This window comes from Lepidochelys olivacea, assembly GCF_965140295.1.
Source record: "Lepidochelys olivacea isolate rLepOli2 genome assembly, chromosome: 3".
NCBI classification, from domain to species: Eukaryota; Metazoa; Chordata; order Testudines; family Cheloniidae; genus Lepidochelys; species Lepidochelys olivacea.
Window position 1 is genome coordinate 63,133,434 of NC_140413.1, and position 20,670 is coordinate 63,154,103.

The 20,670-nt window shown below is 42.2% G+C and overlaps 1 protein-coding gene across 7 annotated transcripts in view; it reads left to right on the forward strand.

Annotated features, from left to right (window-relative positions):
• The window catches only part of BCKDHB (branched chain keto acid dehydrogenase E1 subunit beta), a 314,907-nt gene that overhangs the window by 57,080 nt on the left and 237,157 nt on the right, over window positions 1–20,670 (forward strand). For all 7 annotated transcript variants that reach the window (XM_084622417.1, XM_084622418.1, XM_084622420.1 and 4 more), the window contains exons 4-6: window positions 7,258–7,391; window positions 8,119–8,274; window positions 14,519–14,627. In XM_084622417.1, the coding sequence (XP_084478543.1) occupies window positions 7,258–7,391; window positions 8,119–8,274; window positions 14,519–14,627 (399 nt within the window). The remainder of the gene's footprint in view (window positions 1–7,257; window positions 7,392–8,118; window positions 8,275–14,518; window positions 14,628–20,670) is intronic.

The window sequence follows — 20,670 nt, forward strand, 5'->3', positions numbered from 1 at the left end:
TGACGCCAAAGTGCACCAGGAACTTTTGAACAGGGTCACGTCCAACCTGGGGCTTCAGGCAGAGGAACTGGAAGAGCCCTTGGATTCCCTGTTTGTTGTCTTCTGCTCCTCGGCTCCTGCCAGGGTGGCCCTACCTTTTCATGAAGGGATTTCCAAAATCACTAATGCCCTGTGGCAGACCACCTCTTCCCTAGACCCTATCTCTAAAGGGGCTGAATGCAAGTACTTTGTGCCAACCAAGGGGCATATACTTCCACCCTGCCCTGAATTCCCTTGTGGTAGAAGCAGTTAATCACAGGGAGAGACAATGACAACCCAGGGCCACCTCCAAAAATAAAGACTCGAGGAGGCTGGATCTCTTTGGGCATAAGACTTACTTCTCTCCAGCCTTCATCTGAGAGTGGCAAACCACCAAGCCCTCCTTGGCCAATATGACTTTAATATGTGGCAAGCCATGGCCAAGTTTGAAGGGTCACACCCCCGAGGCTTCCAAGAAGGAGTTCCTAGCTATCCTTGATGAGGGCATGACCGTGGCCAGGGTGGTCCTCCAGGTGGCATCGGATGCCGCTGTTGCTGCTGCCCGCACCATGGCTTCCGCTGTCTCCTTGTGGTGAGCCTTCTGCTGCTCCTCTCTGGGTTGTCCTCTGATGCTCAGCAGTCAATGCAGGACTTTCCCTTCCGTGGCTGTACCTTATTTGCGGAGCAAACAGACAGCAAGTTGAGTCGTCTCAAGGACTCCCACACCACCTTGAAAACTCTGGGTCTTTACGTCCCAACCCCGGCATGTAAGCAGTTCAAACTGCAGCAGCCGCAGGGCCAGGGGAATCAGCCTCGGCAGGACCAGCCCCACAAATGAGCCAAGGACTATAAGCGCCGTCCGAGCTACCCACCTCCACCCTCTGCACAGTCGGGCTCGACCTTTGCCAAGCAAGGGGCCAAATGGTCATTTTGAGGGTGCGCCCGAGGGCAACCTACCAGATTATTCCCCAGATCCATCTGTCCCAGTGTTCTCCAACCACCTTTCCCTTTTCCTCCCTGATTGGATTGCTATGACCGATGGGTCCTCAGTACAGTTGAGCAGGGTTATATCCTACAGTTCCTTTCTATCCCTCCACATCCCTCTTCAGGGATCCCTCTCAAGAGAGTCTCCTCACACAGGAGGTAAAGGGGTTGCTACAGCTGCATGCGGTGGATGAAGTACAGGAACTCTCGAGTCGAGAGTCCTCTCAAGTACAGGAACAAGGGGTTCTATTCCCCGTACTTTTTAATCCCAAAGGTCAAGGGCATTCTACAGCCCATCCTGGACCTGCGGGACCTCAGCAAATACCTAAAGTTTAAAGTTCTGCATGGTCTCCCTGGCTTCTATTACACCTTGCCTGGATCCAGAAGATTGGTATGCTTCCCTCGACCTGAAGGATGCATACTTCCACATAGCGATCTTTCAAAGACACAGATGCTTCCTCTGGTTTATGATGGGGCCCCACCACTACCAGTTTGTTGTCCTCCCATTCGGCCTGGTGACAGCACCGAGAGTGTTTACCAAGTGCATGTTGGTGGTAGCGGCTTACTTAGGGCTCTGGGGTATCCAGATCTACCCATAACTCGATGACTGGCTCATCAAAGGCAGCTCCAGGTCTCAAGTCCAAAGGGATGTTGCCCTGCTTCAAGCCACATGCCACTCTGGGCCTACTGGTGAACGACAAAAAGTCAACTTTAGAGGAGTTCATCAGAGCGGTCCTCGACTCGACCTGCTCCAGGGTGTTCCTGCCGCTAGACAGGTTCCACCCATTGACGAACCTCCATCGCAGGAGTCTCCGTGTTCCCTTTGACCACAGCCAGGGTCTGTCTGCACCTGCTGGGTCACATGGCAGCATGCACTTATGTGGTGCATCATGCCAGGCTCCGGATGCAGCCCCTGTAACAGTGGCTGGGAACAGTCTATTCTCAGTCCCAGGACCCCCTGGAAAAGATCGTTACCATTCCCCAGGCAATACTTACCTCACTGCAATGGTGGACCAACTGTGGGACAGTCCTGGACAAGGCTCCGTTCTACAATCCCCCTCACTCCATTGAGTTGATGTTGGACACCAAGGAACTTACGTTGAGGTGCACACCTTGGTGACCTCCAGACACAGAGGTTGTGGTCCCCAGAGGAGGTGAAGTTGCACATAAATGTCAAAAAGTTCCAAGCAGTCCTGCTGGCATGTAGAGTCTTCATGCCCCACCTTCCTGCCTTCTGGTGTCCTCGGAGAGGATTTACAATTGGATCACCTCGCGCATAAGGATCTGTTATGAGCCACTGATTGTCAAAGCCCATCTGACAAGAGCACAGGCGTCTCCAGGGGTACTGCTTTGGAGTTACCTAATATGGAATGGACATGAGCAAGCACCCGAAGAAAAGAAAAGTTACCTTTTCCGTTACTGGTGTTCTTTGAGATGTGTTGCTCACGTCCATTCCATAACCCGCCCTCCTTCCCTACTGTCGGAGTTTCCGGCCAAAAGGAATAGAGGGTGGGAGGAGCTGGCAGCGTCCCTTATACCACACCATACAGGTACCACTCCAGGAGGCCCAAGAGCCGGTCCCCCATGGATACTGCTGAAGGAAAAACTTCCGGTGCATGTGGTGAGCACACACACCTAATATGGAATGGCTATGAGCAACACATCTCGAACACCAGTTATGGAAAAGGTAACTGTCTTTTCCTCCAAGAGGAAGGGCAAGCTGATGCCTCAGCCAGGTGTAAACACAATCAAATAGCCGGTGATGACCCAAGTGGCTATTCATTGGCAGGAAAAGGGACACGAGTGAAAATCTACATCTTAACAAACAAACAGCATAGAGTTCCTTTTCAGGGACAGTACCTAGCACCCTGCTCCTAGCTGGAGAAGCTTCTCAAAGGAGGGAGAGGGCTATAAAAAGAGACGAGGGTGGGTGGATGGGTGGGAGGGGATGCCCCAAATGATCTTTCTCTTTCTCTCTGCCCACAGCATTCATGATATCTGAAGAACAAAGGAAGCAAGCAATGTTGGACGGGGGGGGGGGGGGGAGGGATCCTGACTGGTAGACATTCAGCCAGTAGAACTGCTGAAACATGTGGTGAGAGAGACCTTGCTTTGAATTTATCCTAGTTTAAGTTAGGCATTAGTTTGTTTTATTTTTATTTTTCTTCTAACCAATTCTGGCTTTTATGTCTCATTACTTGTGTTCACTTAAAATCTCTTTGTAGTTAATACACTGGGTTAGATAAAACAATGAAACAAGTTTATTTGAATTGAACTGTTTGGGAAAATCCATTTGGGATAACAGGATTTGTTCATATCTTTTCTATTAATAAAATTGGTGGACTTTATATGAGCTTGTATTGTCCAGAAGAAGGTTGGGCAGTTCAAGACACACATTTCTGGGAAAATATCTGGGACCTGGAATGTGCTATTGTTATCCTACAGTGTAATTCAAGAGTGGCTGGTTGCAGGACAATTTATCTGGGAATGACTTACATGCTGGAGGCTCTGTGGAAGGAGACCGGGATTGGTAGCTACAGCAGCAAAGCAGTATAAAGGGCACCCAGGTAAGAAGGCTGAGGTGACAGTTGTTAATCAGTCTAGATTGTACTCTGGATATGTCACACCACCTCAGGGACCTTCTACATGCTTTCCAAGATACACAAATGAAAGCCCAGGCAGACCCATCATATCTGGCCACAGCATTCTTACTGAAGGAATATTTGGACTCCTAGAAACAGTCCTAAAACCACTCACCATACAACAGGTCAGCTTCCTCCAGAACATATCCAACTTACTCCACAACATTAACAATCTTTCCCTCAGAAAACCATAGTCACCATCATGGACATCACTTCCCTATGTACCATCATCCCTCACAATGAAGGCAGCTCTGCCTGCTTCAAATATTTACAAGACTGAACAACCCACAGATGGGTTGTTCCCCACCCCAAACACATCGCCAAACTCATCCATTTCATCCTCACCCATAACAATTTTACATTCAATGCCAAACACTTTGTCCAAACCATGGAAAGAGCCACGGGCACTAGGATGGTTCCCCAATATGCCAACCTCCTCATGGGCCACATTGAAGAAGAATTTCTGGACAAATGCACCACAAAATCAATCATATACCTGAGATATGTCAATGTTTTCATCTTCTGGACAGACTACTTAAAACTTCCTCCTAGATTTCCACCACAACTTCAACAAACACCACAATCCATTAAACTTTCCTTGGAACCGTCTCACGCCAGCCTCAACTTCCTAGAGACCCCAATCAGCTTCAGCAATGAAACCCTGCAGACAAATATATACAAGGAATCCATGGATCACCATACCTACCTTGATGGGTCCAGTAACCACCCCAGACCATTAGGAAATCAGTTATTTATGGCCAGGCACTCAGATACCATACACAAAATATGCTACAAGGAGAAAGTACAGGATATACACCTTGACGTACTTAAAAGCACCTTCACCAAACAAGGACATGCTACCTAAGAAGTAGATTGCATCATGGAATGGGCCACCCAAATACCCCCAAGAGAACCTGCTTCAATACAGAAATAAAACCCCCTCTGACCACACACCCCTAGATGTGTCTTACCATCCCACACCCACGGTATGTCCTCAAACTACTAGAACCCATACTCAATGGGGACCCCCATCCTGAAAGAAATATTTTCTGAACCCCCACTTCTGGCCCTCAAACAACCTCCCAGCCTCTCAAAGGTCATGATCAGAAGGAAGTTCCCTCACAGACAAGGACCCACCTACTCAAAGCAACACCAGACCCTGCCAACCCCTCCCCTCCAGCTGGCTTCCGTGCCCTTTCCTTTTCCCCCTGTGACTGGAGGGGTATAAATGGGCCACTTCACCTTGAATGGTCCCTTGAAATTTGTTAACTGCTTCTGCTAAAGAATCTACCTCTTATTACATCTCACTAAAGAAATTAGATGAGTTTAGACCTTTATTTCTTCATAGCTGAAATACTGTATAATCTCTATGCGTTAAGACTGAAGAGGGCATAGTTGTAAAGGGAATGATATCATCATATCTACCAGCACTTTGCCTTTGGTCTCATGACCTAATATTGAATCATTTTGGAAGGGTAAGTAAGGGGTGATAACTGCGAGGTGGTTGAGGCATATCCAGAGATTTATGTCTATAACTCTTCTTGAGCTGGGTCACTAACTTTTTCAGATATAAAATTGGTTTTAGAGTAACAGCCGTGTTAGTCTGTATTCGCAAAAAGAAAAGGAGTACTTGTGGCACCTTAGAAACTAACCAATTTATTTGAGCATAAGCTTTCGTGAGCTACAGCTCACTTCATCGGATGCATACTGTGGAAAGTGTAGAAGATCTTTTTATACACACAAAGCACGAAAAAATAATGAAAAAATACCTCCTCCCACCCCACTCTCCTGCTGGTAATAGCTTATCTAAAGTGATCACTCTCCTTACAATGTGTATGATAATCAAGTTGGGCCATTTCCAGCACAAATCCAGGTTTTCTCCTCCCGCCCCCCCACACACAAACCCACTCTCCTGCTGGTAATAGCTTATCTAAAGTGACCACTCTCCTTACAACGTGTATGATAATCAAGCTGGGCCATTTCCAGCACAAATCCAGGGTTTAACAAGAACGTCTGAGGGGGGGCGGGTAGGAAAAAACAAGGGGAAATAGGTTACCTTGCATAATGACTTAGCCACTCACAGTCTCTATTCAAGCCTAAGTTAATTGTATCCAATTTGCAAATGAATTCCAATTCAACTGTCTCTCGCTGGAGTCTGGATTTGAAGTTTTTCTGTTGTAGTATCGCAACTTTCATGTCTGTAATCGCGTGACCAGAAAGATTGAAGTGTTCTCCGACTGGTTTATGAATGTTATAATTCTTGACATCTGATTTGTGTCCATTTATTCTTTTACGTAGAGACTGTCCAGTTTGACCAATGTACATGGCAGAGGGGCATTGCTGGCACATGCTGGCATATATCACATTGGTGGATGTGCAGGTGAACGAGCCTCTGATAGTGTGGCTGATGTTATTAGGCCCTATGGTGGTGTCCCCTGAATAGATATGTAGGCACGGTTGGCAATGGGCTTTGTTGCAAGGATAGGTTCCTGGGTTAGTGGTTCTGTTGTGTGGTATGTGGTTGTTGGTGAGTATTTGCTTCAGGTTGGGGGGCTGTCTGTAGGCAAGGACTGGCCTGTCTCCCAAGATTTGTGAGAGTGTTGGGTCATCCTTCAGGATAGGTTGTAGATCCTTAATAATGCTTTGGAGGGGTTTTAGTTGGGGGTGAAGGTGATGGCTAGTGGCGTTCTGTTATTTTCTTTGTTAGGCCTGTCCTGTAGTAGGAGACTTCTGGGAACTCTTCTGGCTCTATCAATCTGTTTCTTCACTTCCGCAGGTGGGTATTGTAGTTGTAAGAATGCTTGATAGACAATGTTATGCTCTCCTTTATTAGATGACTAAAAGTATTTTTTTTATGATGGGTATTGAAGAGGGAATTGAAGGAGGAGAGGGTAGTGGCCTTCTACATCAGCTCAGGGGGGTAGTTTTGTTCTTGGGGGCAGTTTGCAGAAACATGTAAAGATAGTTATGGGAGAAGTAGACCAGTTTTACATCACTGAGTGGGGGAAATGCAATAGAGGATGAGGGTGGCCAATTAAGAAGGGTTCTAGCTGTGAAGATCCATGAGTACAGTAATTTGAACTTGATGCAATGGATAAGAAGCCTATTTCCGCCCAGCGTATCAGTGCACGATACCACCACTTCGTCATTGCACCTGTGCTCCACTCCATGCTTTGAATTTTATACTCTAGGAGTTTGGTTTCTATTAATTGGTGCACCAGGAATTAGACTATGGTCTCTCCTTTTTGTAGTTTGACCTGCCTCAAAGGTAGCAGTTCAACATGTGAGCGGGTGTGCTTATGCAGTTATAGCATGGGCTTGGAAATTAGCTCTGTTTTAGCTCTTTCACTGTGTGAACTTGGGCAAGTGGCTTTAACTCTTTTCTGGAATGGGAGTAATAATACTTCCCTTCATTACAGGTGTATTTATGAGGCTTAACTAATGTTTGTAAATGCGTTGTAAACCCTTATTATAGGTGTATGCAAGCCATCCATAGAGCCATGTACTTGTCAATCTATTAGGCATATTGTAAATTGTATACTTTATGGGGACAAAAGGTGAATTGTTTTCTTTTTGCAGTTTGGTGTATTTAAAAGAGCTCTTTCTTTTATAGGTAAAGACAGAGTTTTCAATACCCCTTTGTGTGAGCAAGGAATTGTGGGATTTGGTATTGGAGTTGCAGTCGCTGGAGCTACAGCAATTGCAGAAATTCAATTTGCAGACTACATTTTTCCAGCATTTGATCAGGTTAGTACCTATCATAGGTTGTTTAGGGAAGTAAAGGGAAACAAATTGTTGTTGAGAGTGGCTTTTCTGATGGATGAAAATATAATCCGCTAAACCAAGTTTTATACTATGATTTTTGCAAATACGTCCACAATGATGAGTATTACTAATGTTTAAGGCTAAGATTAGGCATGGGTATTTTTAGTAAACCGTGACCTTTTTATTAAAAATACTCATGACTAAACCTTAGCTGCCCTGGGGCCAGTGCTGCTCTCCCCGCCCCCGACTCCCCTGTGCCCGGGCTGCCGCTGCTCCTGGGGGACCAGGCCGCTGAGCAGCAGCCAGTGTGACTGGCTGTGGGGGTGGCTCCAGCAGTGGCTGGTGCGTCTGGCTCTGGCGTCAGGCACACTGGCTGCTGCAATTGTGGAATTTCACAGAGGTCATGGAAAGTCACGGAATCTGTGGGTTCCGCAATCTCTGTGCCAAACTCGCAGCTTTACTAATGCTTATATATAATTTAATCGGAAACGTGCAGGTCCAGGCTAAAAGTTGAACTCAGCTTACAGGGCAAGGCATCCAGAGTTTAGACACAGCATGGTCCAGTACAAAAGATATAGTAGTAGAAACAGGAATATTTGGATTGTATTTCCAGCTTGTATAACAGTATAAGTATACCTGGCTTGTGTTAGTGGAATGAATATTACTAATGTGTATGAAGGATTTTTAAATGATGATTGTCTTGTTTCAGATTGTTAATGAAGCGGCAAAATATCGGTATCGCTCTGGAGATCTTTTTAATTGTGGAAGTCTCACTATAAGAGCACCATGGGGTTGCGTAGGTCATGGTGCGCTATATCATTCTCAAAGTCCAGAAGCATTTTTTGCTCATTGTCCAGGAATAAAGGTACAGTAATCTTCATGTTTAAACTTTATTTACAGTTCACAGTATGAGTAAATACTGTCTATGGAAAGGAGACTAAACAGGGTTCAGAGCCTCTTTTTGGGTGAATTTAATCCTTTGAACCTAACTGTGTGTCTGGGAGCAGGTGAAGAAAGGGACAAGGAAAACAAAGGCAGTTAAGGTTAATATCTGGTATTGAACATAGATATCTATTAATTGAAGACTACATTAAGTGCACTGTTGTTGTTGAGAATGCACAGCATTCAGGTAATCGTAATTTGTCCCCAGTAAGCATATATGGTATCTTGTTTTAATGTACCATACCAGTGTATAGTAGATTTGGAACCAGTTATTTCCCAGTTTTTATGCCTCTATACATCCTTAACCACAATAGTTAATGAATGTAAGGTTTAGGTTGCAATATTTTTAGAGAAGAAACAGCAGAGTAAATAATTTTTAAGTCGTGTGTGTTTCCTTTATCTTCTCTTCCCAAATGTGTGATGTGATATTCACATGTGCGAGGTGGAAGAGAGAGAGAGAGGAAACCTGACTAGGTGTATATTTTCATAAACACTGTAATGTGGGCTAACTCAAATAAATATTGCTGTGCTAGGATATCGCCATTTCTAACTCCATTTCTCTCAAGTTAATTTTTATCTATGGGTTCATACCCTTGGGTTACACAGCCTCCAGCCTTTAGCACAAAGGAAGTGTTTCATCACTTGATTAATTGAAAGACTTCTGAAGCAAAAGCAGTGTTTGTATGTCATTTAAAAAAAATCACAGCTGTTCCTTGTTTTCTCTGGTGTACAGAGATAATCCCAACATGTTTTCGTATCTCATGAGCATCAGATTAGGTATAATATTTCTTGCTGGGAACCCTTCCCCACCCCTTGTCCCCTTCACCTAAAACATTTTTTTTATTCTATGCAGCTGGTTCAGGGTGGGAATGCATTTTATTTTTGTATATTGGATTTCATTATCATATCCCAGAAGTGTCTCAGAGACTTCAAGAAATAATGTGTCTGGTCCACGTTTGACATACAATCTCTTCAAAACAGGAGCTTGTAGAGCTGTCCCTACAGCGGTTTTCATTGGGAATGTAAGAGTAAGAGACTCAGGTGCTTTATTACCGCCAGATTCTTATTATTTCATGACTGAGACAGGAAGCTGGGTATTGATTTTTGTTTTGTTTTGTTGCTAGGGAAAATGAAGCGTTGCATATGTTGGTGAGAAAAATTTCTCTGTTAGCACAGATCCGGGGAATTAACAGTATTGTAACACTGAACAAAAGACAAACAGCAATACAAGCATCAGGTTAAGATAACTATTCCAAAAAGAATGCAATACCGAAAATTAATACGGTATTTTTAACTTCAGATAGGGAGGACACAGACACCTTAGGAAGTCAGGGGAAGAAAATTAGCAAGGTGTCCAACTCAAGATATGATCCAAGATGGGCACTTGAATATTAATTCCTTAAAGCCAGCCCCATCTTTCTCCCCACCGGCAAGCATCTTTCTGTTTTGATGGATCAGTAGTTTAAACAACCTGGCATTTTCAGTGATATTGCTTTCAAAATGCTGCTTTTTGTCATGCAAAAAACCTCATTCCAGACTGATTCCTGTTATGGGTGTTTTTTCCCATTTATCTTTTCCCATTTATCCATTTATTAAAGCACAAGATAACCTTCAAAATGTTGAGACTATTCTAAAGATTATTGTGAGTCCCTTCCTAAGGGTGTCTGATTTAGAGAACAGGATGCATAGGAATAACAGGTTATTTAGGTTGATCTAAAGGGAAGAAAATGATAACCTCCCCACGTTCCTTGAAAGGAAAAAAATAAAGGAAAGAATTCTTCCAGAATGTAAAAGACATGCTACCAACTGAAATAGTGCATGTACAGAAAATAAAAGAATGGCAGCTGACAATAGGTGACTGACTCAATAAGAGATTTCCTCACTCACCTTGTCTATACACTTTTTTTTTTAAGCTTTCTTGATAATGGCTTTGAAGAAGGAACGGGTGATGTGTGTAGTCAGCCTTATTTCCTTCTATCATCATGCTTTTCCAAAAAAGTCATCTCAAGAAAGATTTTAAAAACCTGTGAAAGAGAGCGAAAGGGCGGTATCTGAAAATTGTGGTATTACATCTAGTTAACCTGTAGATTTTCTTCACATTAGGGAATGAAACGTTTAATACCTTTTGCAAAGTAGAGTAATACTTGCTCACTTACCATGCAAAAGAACACCCTGGAAGTAAATGACACAGTACACATACCCTTACTTTCTATAGTGGCTTAAGGTTCTCTGTACAGAACAGAAGTGATCATGTTTAAACAGAACTGTGGTTCTACTGAGTTCCATGTCTTTTTCTTCCCATTGTAGACAGAAAATTAACAGTGGTAGTGTAATCATTATAGGGATTCTTGTTTTTATTCTGAATATCTACCAGAGTTAAAAGAAGACTCCCTAATATAGTTATAGCATGTTTTTCCCCTGTATGAACTGGCAACCTGCCATAAACAATACCTTCTTGAATAACAGCAAAAACTTACATAGCGTGGCTCCTACTGCATTTTAGAACTGTGTTTAAACGGTTACTGCACATTTAAAGAGGAAAGACAGTACCACCATAAGCTTATCAGAACACATTATTTGTGTTAGTTTCAGATGTTCTGTTAACAAATTCCCTGAAAGGCAAATTGAATGATATTTTAAATTGCTACTTTTTATATAATTCATAAAAAACAATCAGATGCAAATTTGCAACAGCTTAATGTTCAGGGTAAACTTGAAATTCACATCGGCTTTTCAGTCACTTGATCACAGATGTCTTCAGGCTCATTGTACAGAGGCAGATAACGCTCATGTCTTCCAGAAAAACTTGGAGTGAAAAGTTACCACATTAGAATACATTAAGAACCTTGAGCAGGAGTCAACCCACGCTTCTGGCACCCCCGCAACATTTGCTAATGTTTAAATTGCATTAAGTTCAGAGTTAAGGCTGAATTAGGATTTTTGAGATGTCAACAGTCTTAAATTGTTATTCGGGGACATTTCACCAGCACTAAATCCATACACAATTAAAAAAAAAATTAAGTTAATGATTTTATGCAAATTATTATAGGTAGAGCTGGTAGCACCATCTATAATTAAGGTTGTCCAATACTCCCCCTACCAGACCCTGTTTCAGTTGCTTTGCTTTGTTAAATTTTAGTATGTGATCATGTAATTAAAGACTGTATCTCAATGCATGTGCACAAGGAGGCTGTATTAAGGTTACACCAATAGTAATAATTGTTGTATTCCCAAACTTTGGAATGCTTGATTTTTCTACCTTGATGTTCTTTTAACTTTTTTTGTAAGTAATATTAAGTAACTTGTATAACTTTTCTGCACAATAGGGACTACAGTTTTTTTGTAAAAGGTGACAACCGCTTTCTCCCCACTCTCCTTGGTCGCTCCATGCTGGGTGGACACCAGCAGGGAGAGCATCGAAAACAGAAGAGCAAAGATGATAGTGGTGTTGATGCCACAACAGCATTTGGTGGTTGGAGGAATAGCTGCAGGGGAATTCCTGCTTAAATCTGTTCAAGAGAGAGTTTTGTTGGCATTATTTTTGATAACTTATTCAGATTCAGGTGGTATTTGGCAGTTCTGGGTTTGGATAAACTTCAGTGAAGTCAAACTTGGTTTCGCGTTTCTTATTGTATAACTAGTATTATTGTGTCGATTAAAAACACTTGATTTGAGTAGATCTGAAATTCTGACAGATGACATTTGGGTAGGGAAAGAGGTCCTGACCAAACAAAAAATTTAAAATTCTGAAAAATTGTAAAAGCATTCTTTTCCTTGAATTGTTTCCTAAGCTCTGGTATTTCTGCATATATAGGCATATGCTTCATGCGAGGCATAACATTAGCATGAGATAATACTAGTTAGTTATGTCACAGTCTCACATTATCTATTAAGATTCATATCTGCTAACTGGTATGGGTGCTTAAATACCAAAGTTGTAGGTCCTTTTATATGTATCTGATAAATAGGTAGGAAAAAAAACACATGGCATCTGGTATTTTTTTTTTTTAAGTGGCTCTGTCACATTTGTATTCAGAATCTGAAGTCCTCTGTGAAACTAGGACTCTTGGTACCTTTGTTCTGACAGCATATATTAATGATGCCTTCTGGACTAAGGTCTTTGAGCCATTTTTTTACTGAAATCAGATGTCTTTCCTGATACCCACATCTATATTTGGAAGTGCTTTCTAATCCAAACTCAAAAGGTCAGCAATCAGAAGTGAATGTTATAATATTCGTGTAATTTTCTTCCTCTCCTTTCCTTCTTCATTTCTTTTCCCTTTTCATTTCTTTTTCTGTCAGTCTAAATTTGAGTATCAAAGGTCCTTCCAGTTCAATGTAGGTAGGTGGATGATGGCCAGATCTTCAAAGTTGGGTACATGAGTTGCAGAACTGCAGTTGCACATATCTAATGTGTGCATCCAGATACCAGAATGAAATTGTGCATCAATTGTCTGTGTATACAGGTGGCCTGGTGTGGTAGCTACCTAATTGGCTATGTGCATATACAAATAAATGGCTTGTGTGCATTCAAATATCAGGTATGTGCACACCTTTGTATAGTTGGGTAATTGCACCTGCCTAATTTTAAAAAACTAGCCATACATGTTAGTAGACTATTCACCCTTGATATTGGGTTTCATACCATGTTTCCTCAAGTGTGAGAGACAAGGTGTACGGTTCCCAGAGTACATGAAATTTACTCAGCTCTTGCTACCCTTGCATGGATATTCAGAGGAAGGGCTATAAGAATGAGTGGTTGGGAGTCAGAAAGGGGAAGAATGCCTTTGGGATGACAGGGCTTATAGGATGTGGTTTAACCTCATCCTGGAGGATTTTTCTGTTTACTTCCTGATTCCATTAACTCTTTGTTTTGTTTTGAAACACTGTTCTCTGAGGAAAACACGTTGCTGATTGCAATTGTCATTCCTCTATCTTACAGTGAAATAAAGTTTTACTCTAATAAAAGTTGTTGGACTTTCACCATTTCTGGTTCTCCCCTCTCAAGTAAATGATAAGAGGGCTCCCATGATAGCACAAGTGCCAGCTGGAGAATCCAAACTGCCTTATGTGAGCAGAATTCCTCAATGTCTGACCCACTGCAGACAAGAGAACTGTTCCAAGTCTATTTTGAGGGGAAGAAAATACTTTCAAGAACCAAAAAAGCATTTTAAGTACCATACTTTGATTTTACTACCCTTGTTAGCACACTTTAAGTAATGAGTAGACAATAAGGATGAAAATTATTTAAAGCAATACAATTGCTGCTATTTGACATTAAGTGAAATAATTTCTGCTGAACGGTGAGATGATATAAATTTGACTGACTTGTGTGGTGTCACTTTTGAGTATGATACACGTCAACAGTACTAGTAAAGGTTTTAAGTATTCTGCATTAAAGTCTCTCTCTAAATATTGAATATACTGTATTTGTAGTATAAACGTTGCAGCCGTACCAGGATTAAGAAAAAACAATTTAAGCAAGAGTCTTGTAGCAGATAGGAATTTCCACATTATTTACAAATGGTCACTGTAGTAGCATTTAAGAATAGAGAGAACCTCTTTTAGTTGTAGATTACCATTAAACTTAAAATAAGCCTCCTAAATATAGGCCCCGATTCAGTAAAACCCCCAAGCTTGTGCTTAAATTTTGTCACGCTGATGTTGCTGACGAGGAATGGATTTAAGCATGTGTGTAAGTGCTTTGCTACATCAGGCATAAACAAAGATTATTTTTTAATTTTTTTTATTGTTAATTGCAATTGCACTTTTAGAAAAATGGAACAAGATAGAGCGCAAAATACATATAGCAACAAGTAGCGTTTCCAACAGCTAGTGATGGTTTGGCAAATGTTCAGATGAAAATCACGGTTTTGTTTTTCCTGCTTTGCTTGCTCCTGATATTAATCATTAGTCTCCTTCATGCTGCTTCTAGTCAGTTTTTTTTTTCTAGGAAGCGGCACAAACTTAACCCGTTGTAGAAAAGGAAAAAAGTTCTGAGCTGTTTTTAATCTTTAAACAATTATTTGGTAAAGCCTGACCGTAGTGGATTTTATGTAAGTATTTGTGTAAACTCGAGTAGCCTGCTAACCTAATATTATCTCTGTACCTAATTCTTAAATAGCTGAATTATATTTTTAATCAGTTTTTATAAATAATTTTTACAGGTTGTTATTCCAAGAAGTCCTCTTCAGGCCAAAGGACTACTACTATCGTGCATAGAAGATAAAAACCCCTGCATATTCTTTGAACCTAAAATACTTTACAGAGCAGCAGGTAAAAATGTTTCTTGTATGTAGTGTGCTCCAATAAAATGTAGGGGATGTGTGTGTGTAAGTGTGTACTCAATGTAAATTGATTCATTTTATGTTATGGGATCCATCTTTATATTTATTTGTCTCTTTTTTTACATGTTTAATTATTTAGTGTGTATTTTAGAGAAGCTGCTCAAAAATTGGCCAAGGTTTTAATATATGGGTGTCAAAGTTAGGTACCCAAATGCATATTAAACACCTGATCCAACTCCCACTGACTTCAGTATTTGTAAATCATAATTAGTGAAGTACTGATTCCAAAGTCAGTAAAAGTTTTGTATTCATATTGGAATGAAGAATTGAACAGTAAAAACATGAGTCAAGAGACCAGTGGGAATTACTCTTCGTGATTAGGGAAGGGATCTTGTTAAAAATCATATAATTAGGCCTTCTAATACATGCAAGACACACAAATGCAAACCAGCCTTGTAACAGACTCTGGTCTGAGGAACTGTCCTGGCTAAGTAAAGACAGTTTGAGTGTACATCATAGCCACCTGCTGAGTTTCAGGAAGACAATCTTCAAGTGTGTTTTGAAATATAAATTATGTCCATTTCATTTTTCTTTACCAGAAACTGCCTTTCAGGGGCATTATCTTTTTTTGCTCTGAGAATTTCTGAGACCATCATGTGAGCTAGGATATAATCTAGAGTACATTTGTGGTGATTGGAGGGGACAAGGGTTTTGATACTTCTAGGCTTTTACCTTTATTTAATGGCATCTTTATGGCTCAGTTCCTCCCCTTCCCTAGCTGTTCATCTTTTGAGCTGTTTTGCTGCTCTTGGGAGCTGGATCAGTTGACAGAAGAGGAAGAACAGTGGAAGAGGCTAGAAGTTGCTCTGGTTTGTGGAAAATTATATGAGCTCACTGGTTGGTGTTTCTCTTCCTGCTCCCTGCTGTGCTGCTGAACTGAGAATCATTGCCAGGCTCTCCTGTGGGGCCACTACAGCAGAGAGGGAGCTAGTGAATTCAGGTAGGGACCAGAGCCACCAGTTCTGTGTGAAAGATGTCAGTGCAGCTGAGAGAAGATTTGAAATTGTTATTGCCTCTGTCCTGTGGTCATTTCCCTAATCACAGGGCAGATGTGGCAACCATCTTTTATCGTCCCTCGTAAATGCATTGATCCCAGCTGCTGGAAAGCGATGGCACAGAATCAGTGGATTTATTTTGACGTGTTGTGGGAGAAAGAAACATAGTGGCTTCTTAAAGGTACATGTTCCACTTCTTTATTCTGTTGGGGCCTTCTTCACACCTGTAGTGGCTCTAGTACAGCCAGGCATGCAGGAACCTGGCCCTGTTCCCCTTAGCAGCACAAGCAGGAAGAGGTAAGAGAGGAACTAAGAGCAGAAGCAATGCCTCATTCAGAGAGCAGGACTGAGCCTTGAGGTGCATAATTCATGTAAGAGTACGTCTACACCTCAGCTGGAAGTGTAATTTTCAGCTTGGGTAGACATACATGTGCTAGCTTTGATTTGAGCTAGTGTGCTAAAAATAGCAGTGTAGCTGCAGTAACACGAGCATGGCACAGGCTAGCCGGAAGAATACTTACCTATGGTCTCTGACAGAATTGTATTCCGGTGGCTACCGGTTCTGTTGCCTATGCAGCCACAGCTACGCTGCTGTTTTTAGTACACTAGCTCAATCAAAGCTACAGTGTGTATGTGCACCCGAGCAGGAAATTACATCTCCAGCCGCAGTGTCTGACTAAGGCTGTGTCTGCACGGCAGACTTTGGACAACACAAGTCTCAGCGGTGTAGGGCTGCCAAAGTTGTTACATTGCTTGTGCATGTGTGTGCTTGGCTGCTTGCCTTAGCTCTGTTTACTCACCAGGAGTGCTTGTGTTGATGCAGTTTGGTTCACTGTGGGTAGGTATCCCAGTGTGCCTTGTGCTGCCGTCTGTTGCAATACCTTCTGGAAAGTTTTTTGTCAATGTGTTGAGGGATAGAAATGACTTACCCAGGGATCTCTGGGTAAAAGGGGTCACATTCCAACATGCAACTTTCTCCATCCCATAATGCTATCCATATCTCACAATTTTTGACACCCTCCGCTTTTTAAAAAAGTCCCACAAACCCACATGGTACTTCTCACTGCCTATCATCTCTGGCAGATGCATGGGGCCCACACAGGTCTTTACTGTTCTCATGAACAAGGGTGCTGGAACAGTTTTTATAGTGGGGGTGCTGAGAGCCATTGAAACAAACTGTAAACCCTCTATATAATGGTAACCACTTCAAGCCAGGGGGTGCAGCAGCATCCATAGGTCCAGCACCTATGCTCATGAACATCGCAAATACAGGTAGAATGATTCTCAGGTATATCCAGACCTGCAGGAAGAACTGCAACATTGGGGGACGTGACTATTTCTTTTGAGGACAGTTTGTGAAGGAACATAGTGAAAACCAATTCATGGTTGGTGGTGGTGTTCATGGAGCAGCTGCAACTGCTTCTGAGCTTTGGAAATGAGCACTGACTGGTGGGATTGCATTGTAATGCAGGTTTGGGACAATGGCAGTGACTGCAGAACTTTCGAATGCAAAAGACCATATTCCTGGATCTGTGTGGTGAGATTTTCCCCAACCCTTCAGCTCTGGGACACTAGAATGAGAGCTCCATAGAAAGTGGAGAAGGGAGTTGTGATTGCACTCTAGAAGCTTGCAGGGTCGGATTGCTACCAGTCAGTGGGAAATCATTTTGTAGTTGTAACGCCCATAGCGCGGGGCCGTTATCATGCAAATGTGTCTTGCCATTATTCACGTCCTGCTACACAGGATTGTGACTCTCAGCAATGAGCAGGACGTAGTGGATGGATTTGCAGTAATTGAGTTCTGAACTGTAGTGGGGCAATAGCACACCCATCCCTATTTTGGTACTCATCTACCGCTGAGTATGTCAACAGCAAGGGCCACTTTTCTATGATGATTGAAGTGTTGATGGATCACTGGGGACATTTCACTGATATAAGTGTTGGCTGGCCAGAGAAGGCGCATGATGCTTGCCGTTTAAGAACATAGGACTGTACAGAAAGCTGTAACCAGGGATGTTCTTCCCTATTTGGCAGATTATCATTGGTGATATTGAAATGTTTACTCATGAGATTGGAATATTTTTCTCACTGAGATCTAATGATGATAGCTGCTTGTTGTGTCCTGCGTAATACCTGTGAGATAAAGCTGCTGCTGGGGTTGAGGGTGGAGACAGTTCCACTTTGTGCTCCACGTGGTTGAGGGAGACTTTGTAAGCATACTTTAATGGTCAGCTGCATTAATGTGGTACACTTAATTGTACTTGCGCCCTGAAGGTTTGTTGGCTGTTAGGAATTGTGTAGTGCTTGGTGTACATTTATACATATAACACTCTCTTTTAGTGAAGCCTTTTTTTCGCTTGCTGTGCATTTATCATTACACTGCGTTTCACTGAAACTATGAACTATGCAACGTGTGCTATATGTTTACACATCCAGCTGGATGTTTTCTTATACTTGTGAGTTTTGTGGTGCTGTACACTCAAATACTCAGTGCTTTGGGTACTGCTATGCAGTCTGCAGTATGTAAGAACAGCCATACTGGTTCTGATCAATGGTTCGTCTAGCCCGCTATCCTGTCTTTCAACAGCAACCAGAGACAGATGCTTCAGAGGGAATGAACAGAATAGAGCAATTTTGAGTGATCCATCCCTTGTTGTCCAGCCCCAGCTTCTGGCAGTCAGAGGTTTAGGGACATCTGGAGCATGAGGTTGCATCACTGACCATCTTGGGTAATAGCTATTGTCTATCAAGAACTTATCTAATAATTTTTTGAATTCAGTTATACATAACATCCCATAGCATTGTGTTCCTCAGATTGGTTGCATTGTGTGAAGTACTTCCTTTTGTTTGTTTTTTAAACCTACTGTCTATTAATTTCATCTGGTGACACCTAGTTCTTATGTTTTGTGAAGGGGGAAATAACCCTTCCCTATTTACTTTCTCCACACCATTCATGATTTTGTAGACCTTCATCATATCCCCCTTAGTTGACTCTCTTCTAAAATGAACAATCCCAGTCTTTCTAATCTTGCCTCATATGCAAGATGTTCTAAACCCCTAATTATTTTTGTTGCCCTTCTCTGCACCTTTTCCAATTCTAATATATCTTTTTTTGAGATGGGGTGACCAGAACTGCATGCAGTATTCAAGATGTGGGCATACCATTGATTTACATACTGGTGTTAAGATATTTTGTTGTCTTATCTATCCCTTTCCTAATGGTTCTAACATTCTGTTAGCTTTTTTGACTGCCACTGCAGATTGAATGGAAGGTTTCAGAGAACTATCCACATTGATTTCAATATCTATTTCTTGAGTGTAACAGCTAATTTACATCCCCATCATTTTTTATGTACAGTTGGGATTATTTTTTCCAATGTGCATTACTTTGCACTTATCAACATTGAATTTCATCTGCCATTCTGTTGTCTAGTCACCCAGTTTAATGCGATCCCTTTGTAACTCTTCGCAGTCAGTTTTGAATTATCTTGTGTAACTTTGTATCATCTGTAGATTTTGCCACCTTCGTGTTCACCTCCTTTTCAAGATCATTTATGAATATGTTAAACAGCACTAATCCCAGTACAGATCTTTGGGGGACCCTATTATTTACCACTCTCCATTGTGAAAACTGACCATTTATTCCTACCCATTGTTCGCCAGCTTTTAATCAGCTATTGATCCATGAGAGGACCCTCCCTCTTATCCCATGACTGCTTACTTTTCTTAAGAGCCTTTGCCTCACAAGTTAGCATATGTGAAGCTGTGATTGTCCTTACTGTCCCCAGTGTGGAGTTGTAGGAGCAGGAACGCGAACCTTGGTGCCACATAGAATGTTGGGGGATGCAGGGAGCTGTCACCATGGAGTTCTCCAGGGACTGTAAAGGGTGGCGAATCCATGCTTGGATTTCCTGGGTCTTTCTCCATTTTCTCCTGTCTTCTCTGTCCATCTACATGCTGTTTGCCATGTTGACCAAGTCGGGCCTTTGTTTTAAGTTCAGTGCAACGCTGGTTTGCAGGATCTCACTGAACATATCCTCCTTCATCGTCATCTTTTTCTTCCTCTTCAGAGTCAGGTGTTCTGCCGGTGTGGAGGGAGCATCCCTCAAAGTCACAACAGCATATGCATAAAACGGACAGATGTATTATTAGATATACAGGCACAATGGAAAGTGAAAGATAATTTTCAAAACTCCCCTTATTCCCATAAACTTTTTTTAACAGGATATGCTTATTGACATTTCAGCTTTAGAGTGTCTCTGAATGGCACCACTCTCCAGTCCCAGTCATGAGTGTTAAGAGGCAGGGTGAGGAGGAGGGCATTTGGTTGCATGAAACAGTAAAATTTTGGTCCCTGTTTCCAGGGGTGCAGGTATAGGGTAATGGTACTGAATATTGGTACTATTTTCCACAGATGGCAGTGATTTTAGTGGCTGTCTTACTCCTGAGGGTAACAGAAACACAGAGAGCACAGCCACCCTAGGTGTCCCGAAACTGCCCTGACCTGTACGCCACTAGCCTGTTTACTGCCATGGTGCCAGTTGAACTTATCGTGGAGTGGAGTGGGAAGATGTCCTGCTGTGATATCCTTTCAAGTCATCCCTTGAAACCTTCTGGAGAATATTGCAGAGTATCTCCATGGAAGTTTAATTGAGATCTCTCAGGAGGACACAAGGGACATCCCAATGTACATAAAACTACCCGCTTTCCAGTTTGTTGTACTGCTATCTCTTCTCATATGAATGCAACAATGAAACATTGATACTTGTGTCCTGTTGATTTGGGATGAGGCAGGCGCCATCTTGTGCTTGCCAAGTTGGACAAACAGGAAAAGGCATTTCTAAAATATGTGGGGTGTTTTAAGGGGAATAGTGGCTTCCGATCTCTGTGACCCTGGGCAGCGGAGTTTACAATTGTGACCAGAGCAGTCAGTCAGGCATTGCTGGAAGACTGTTTAGGTTGACATAGGTCACACAG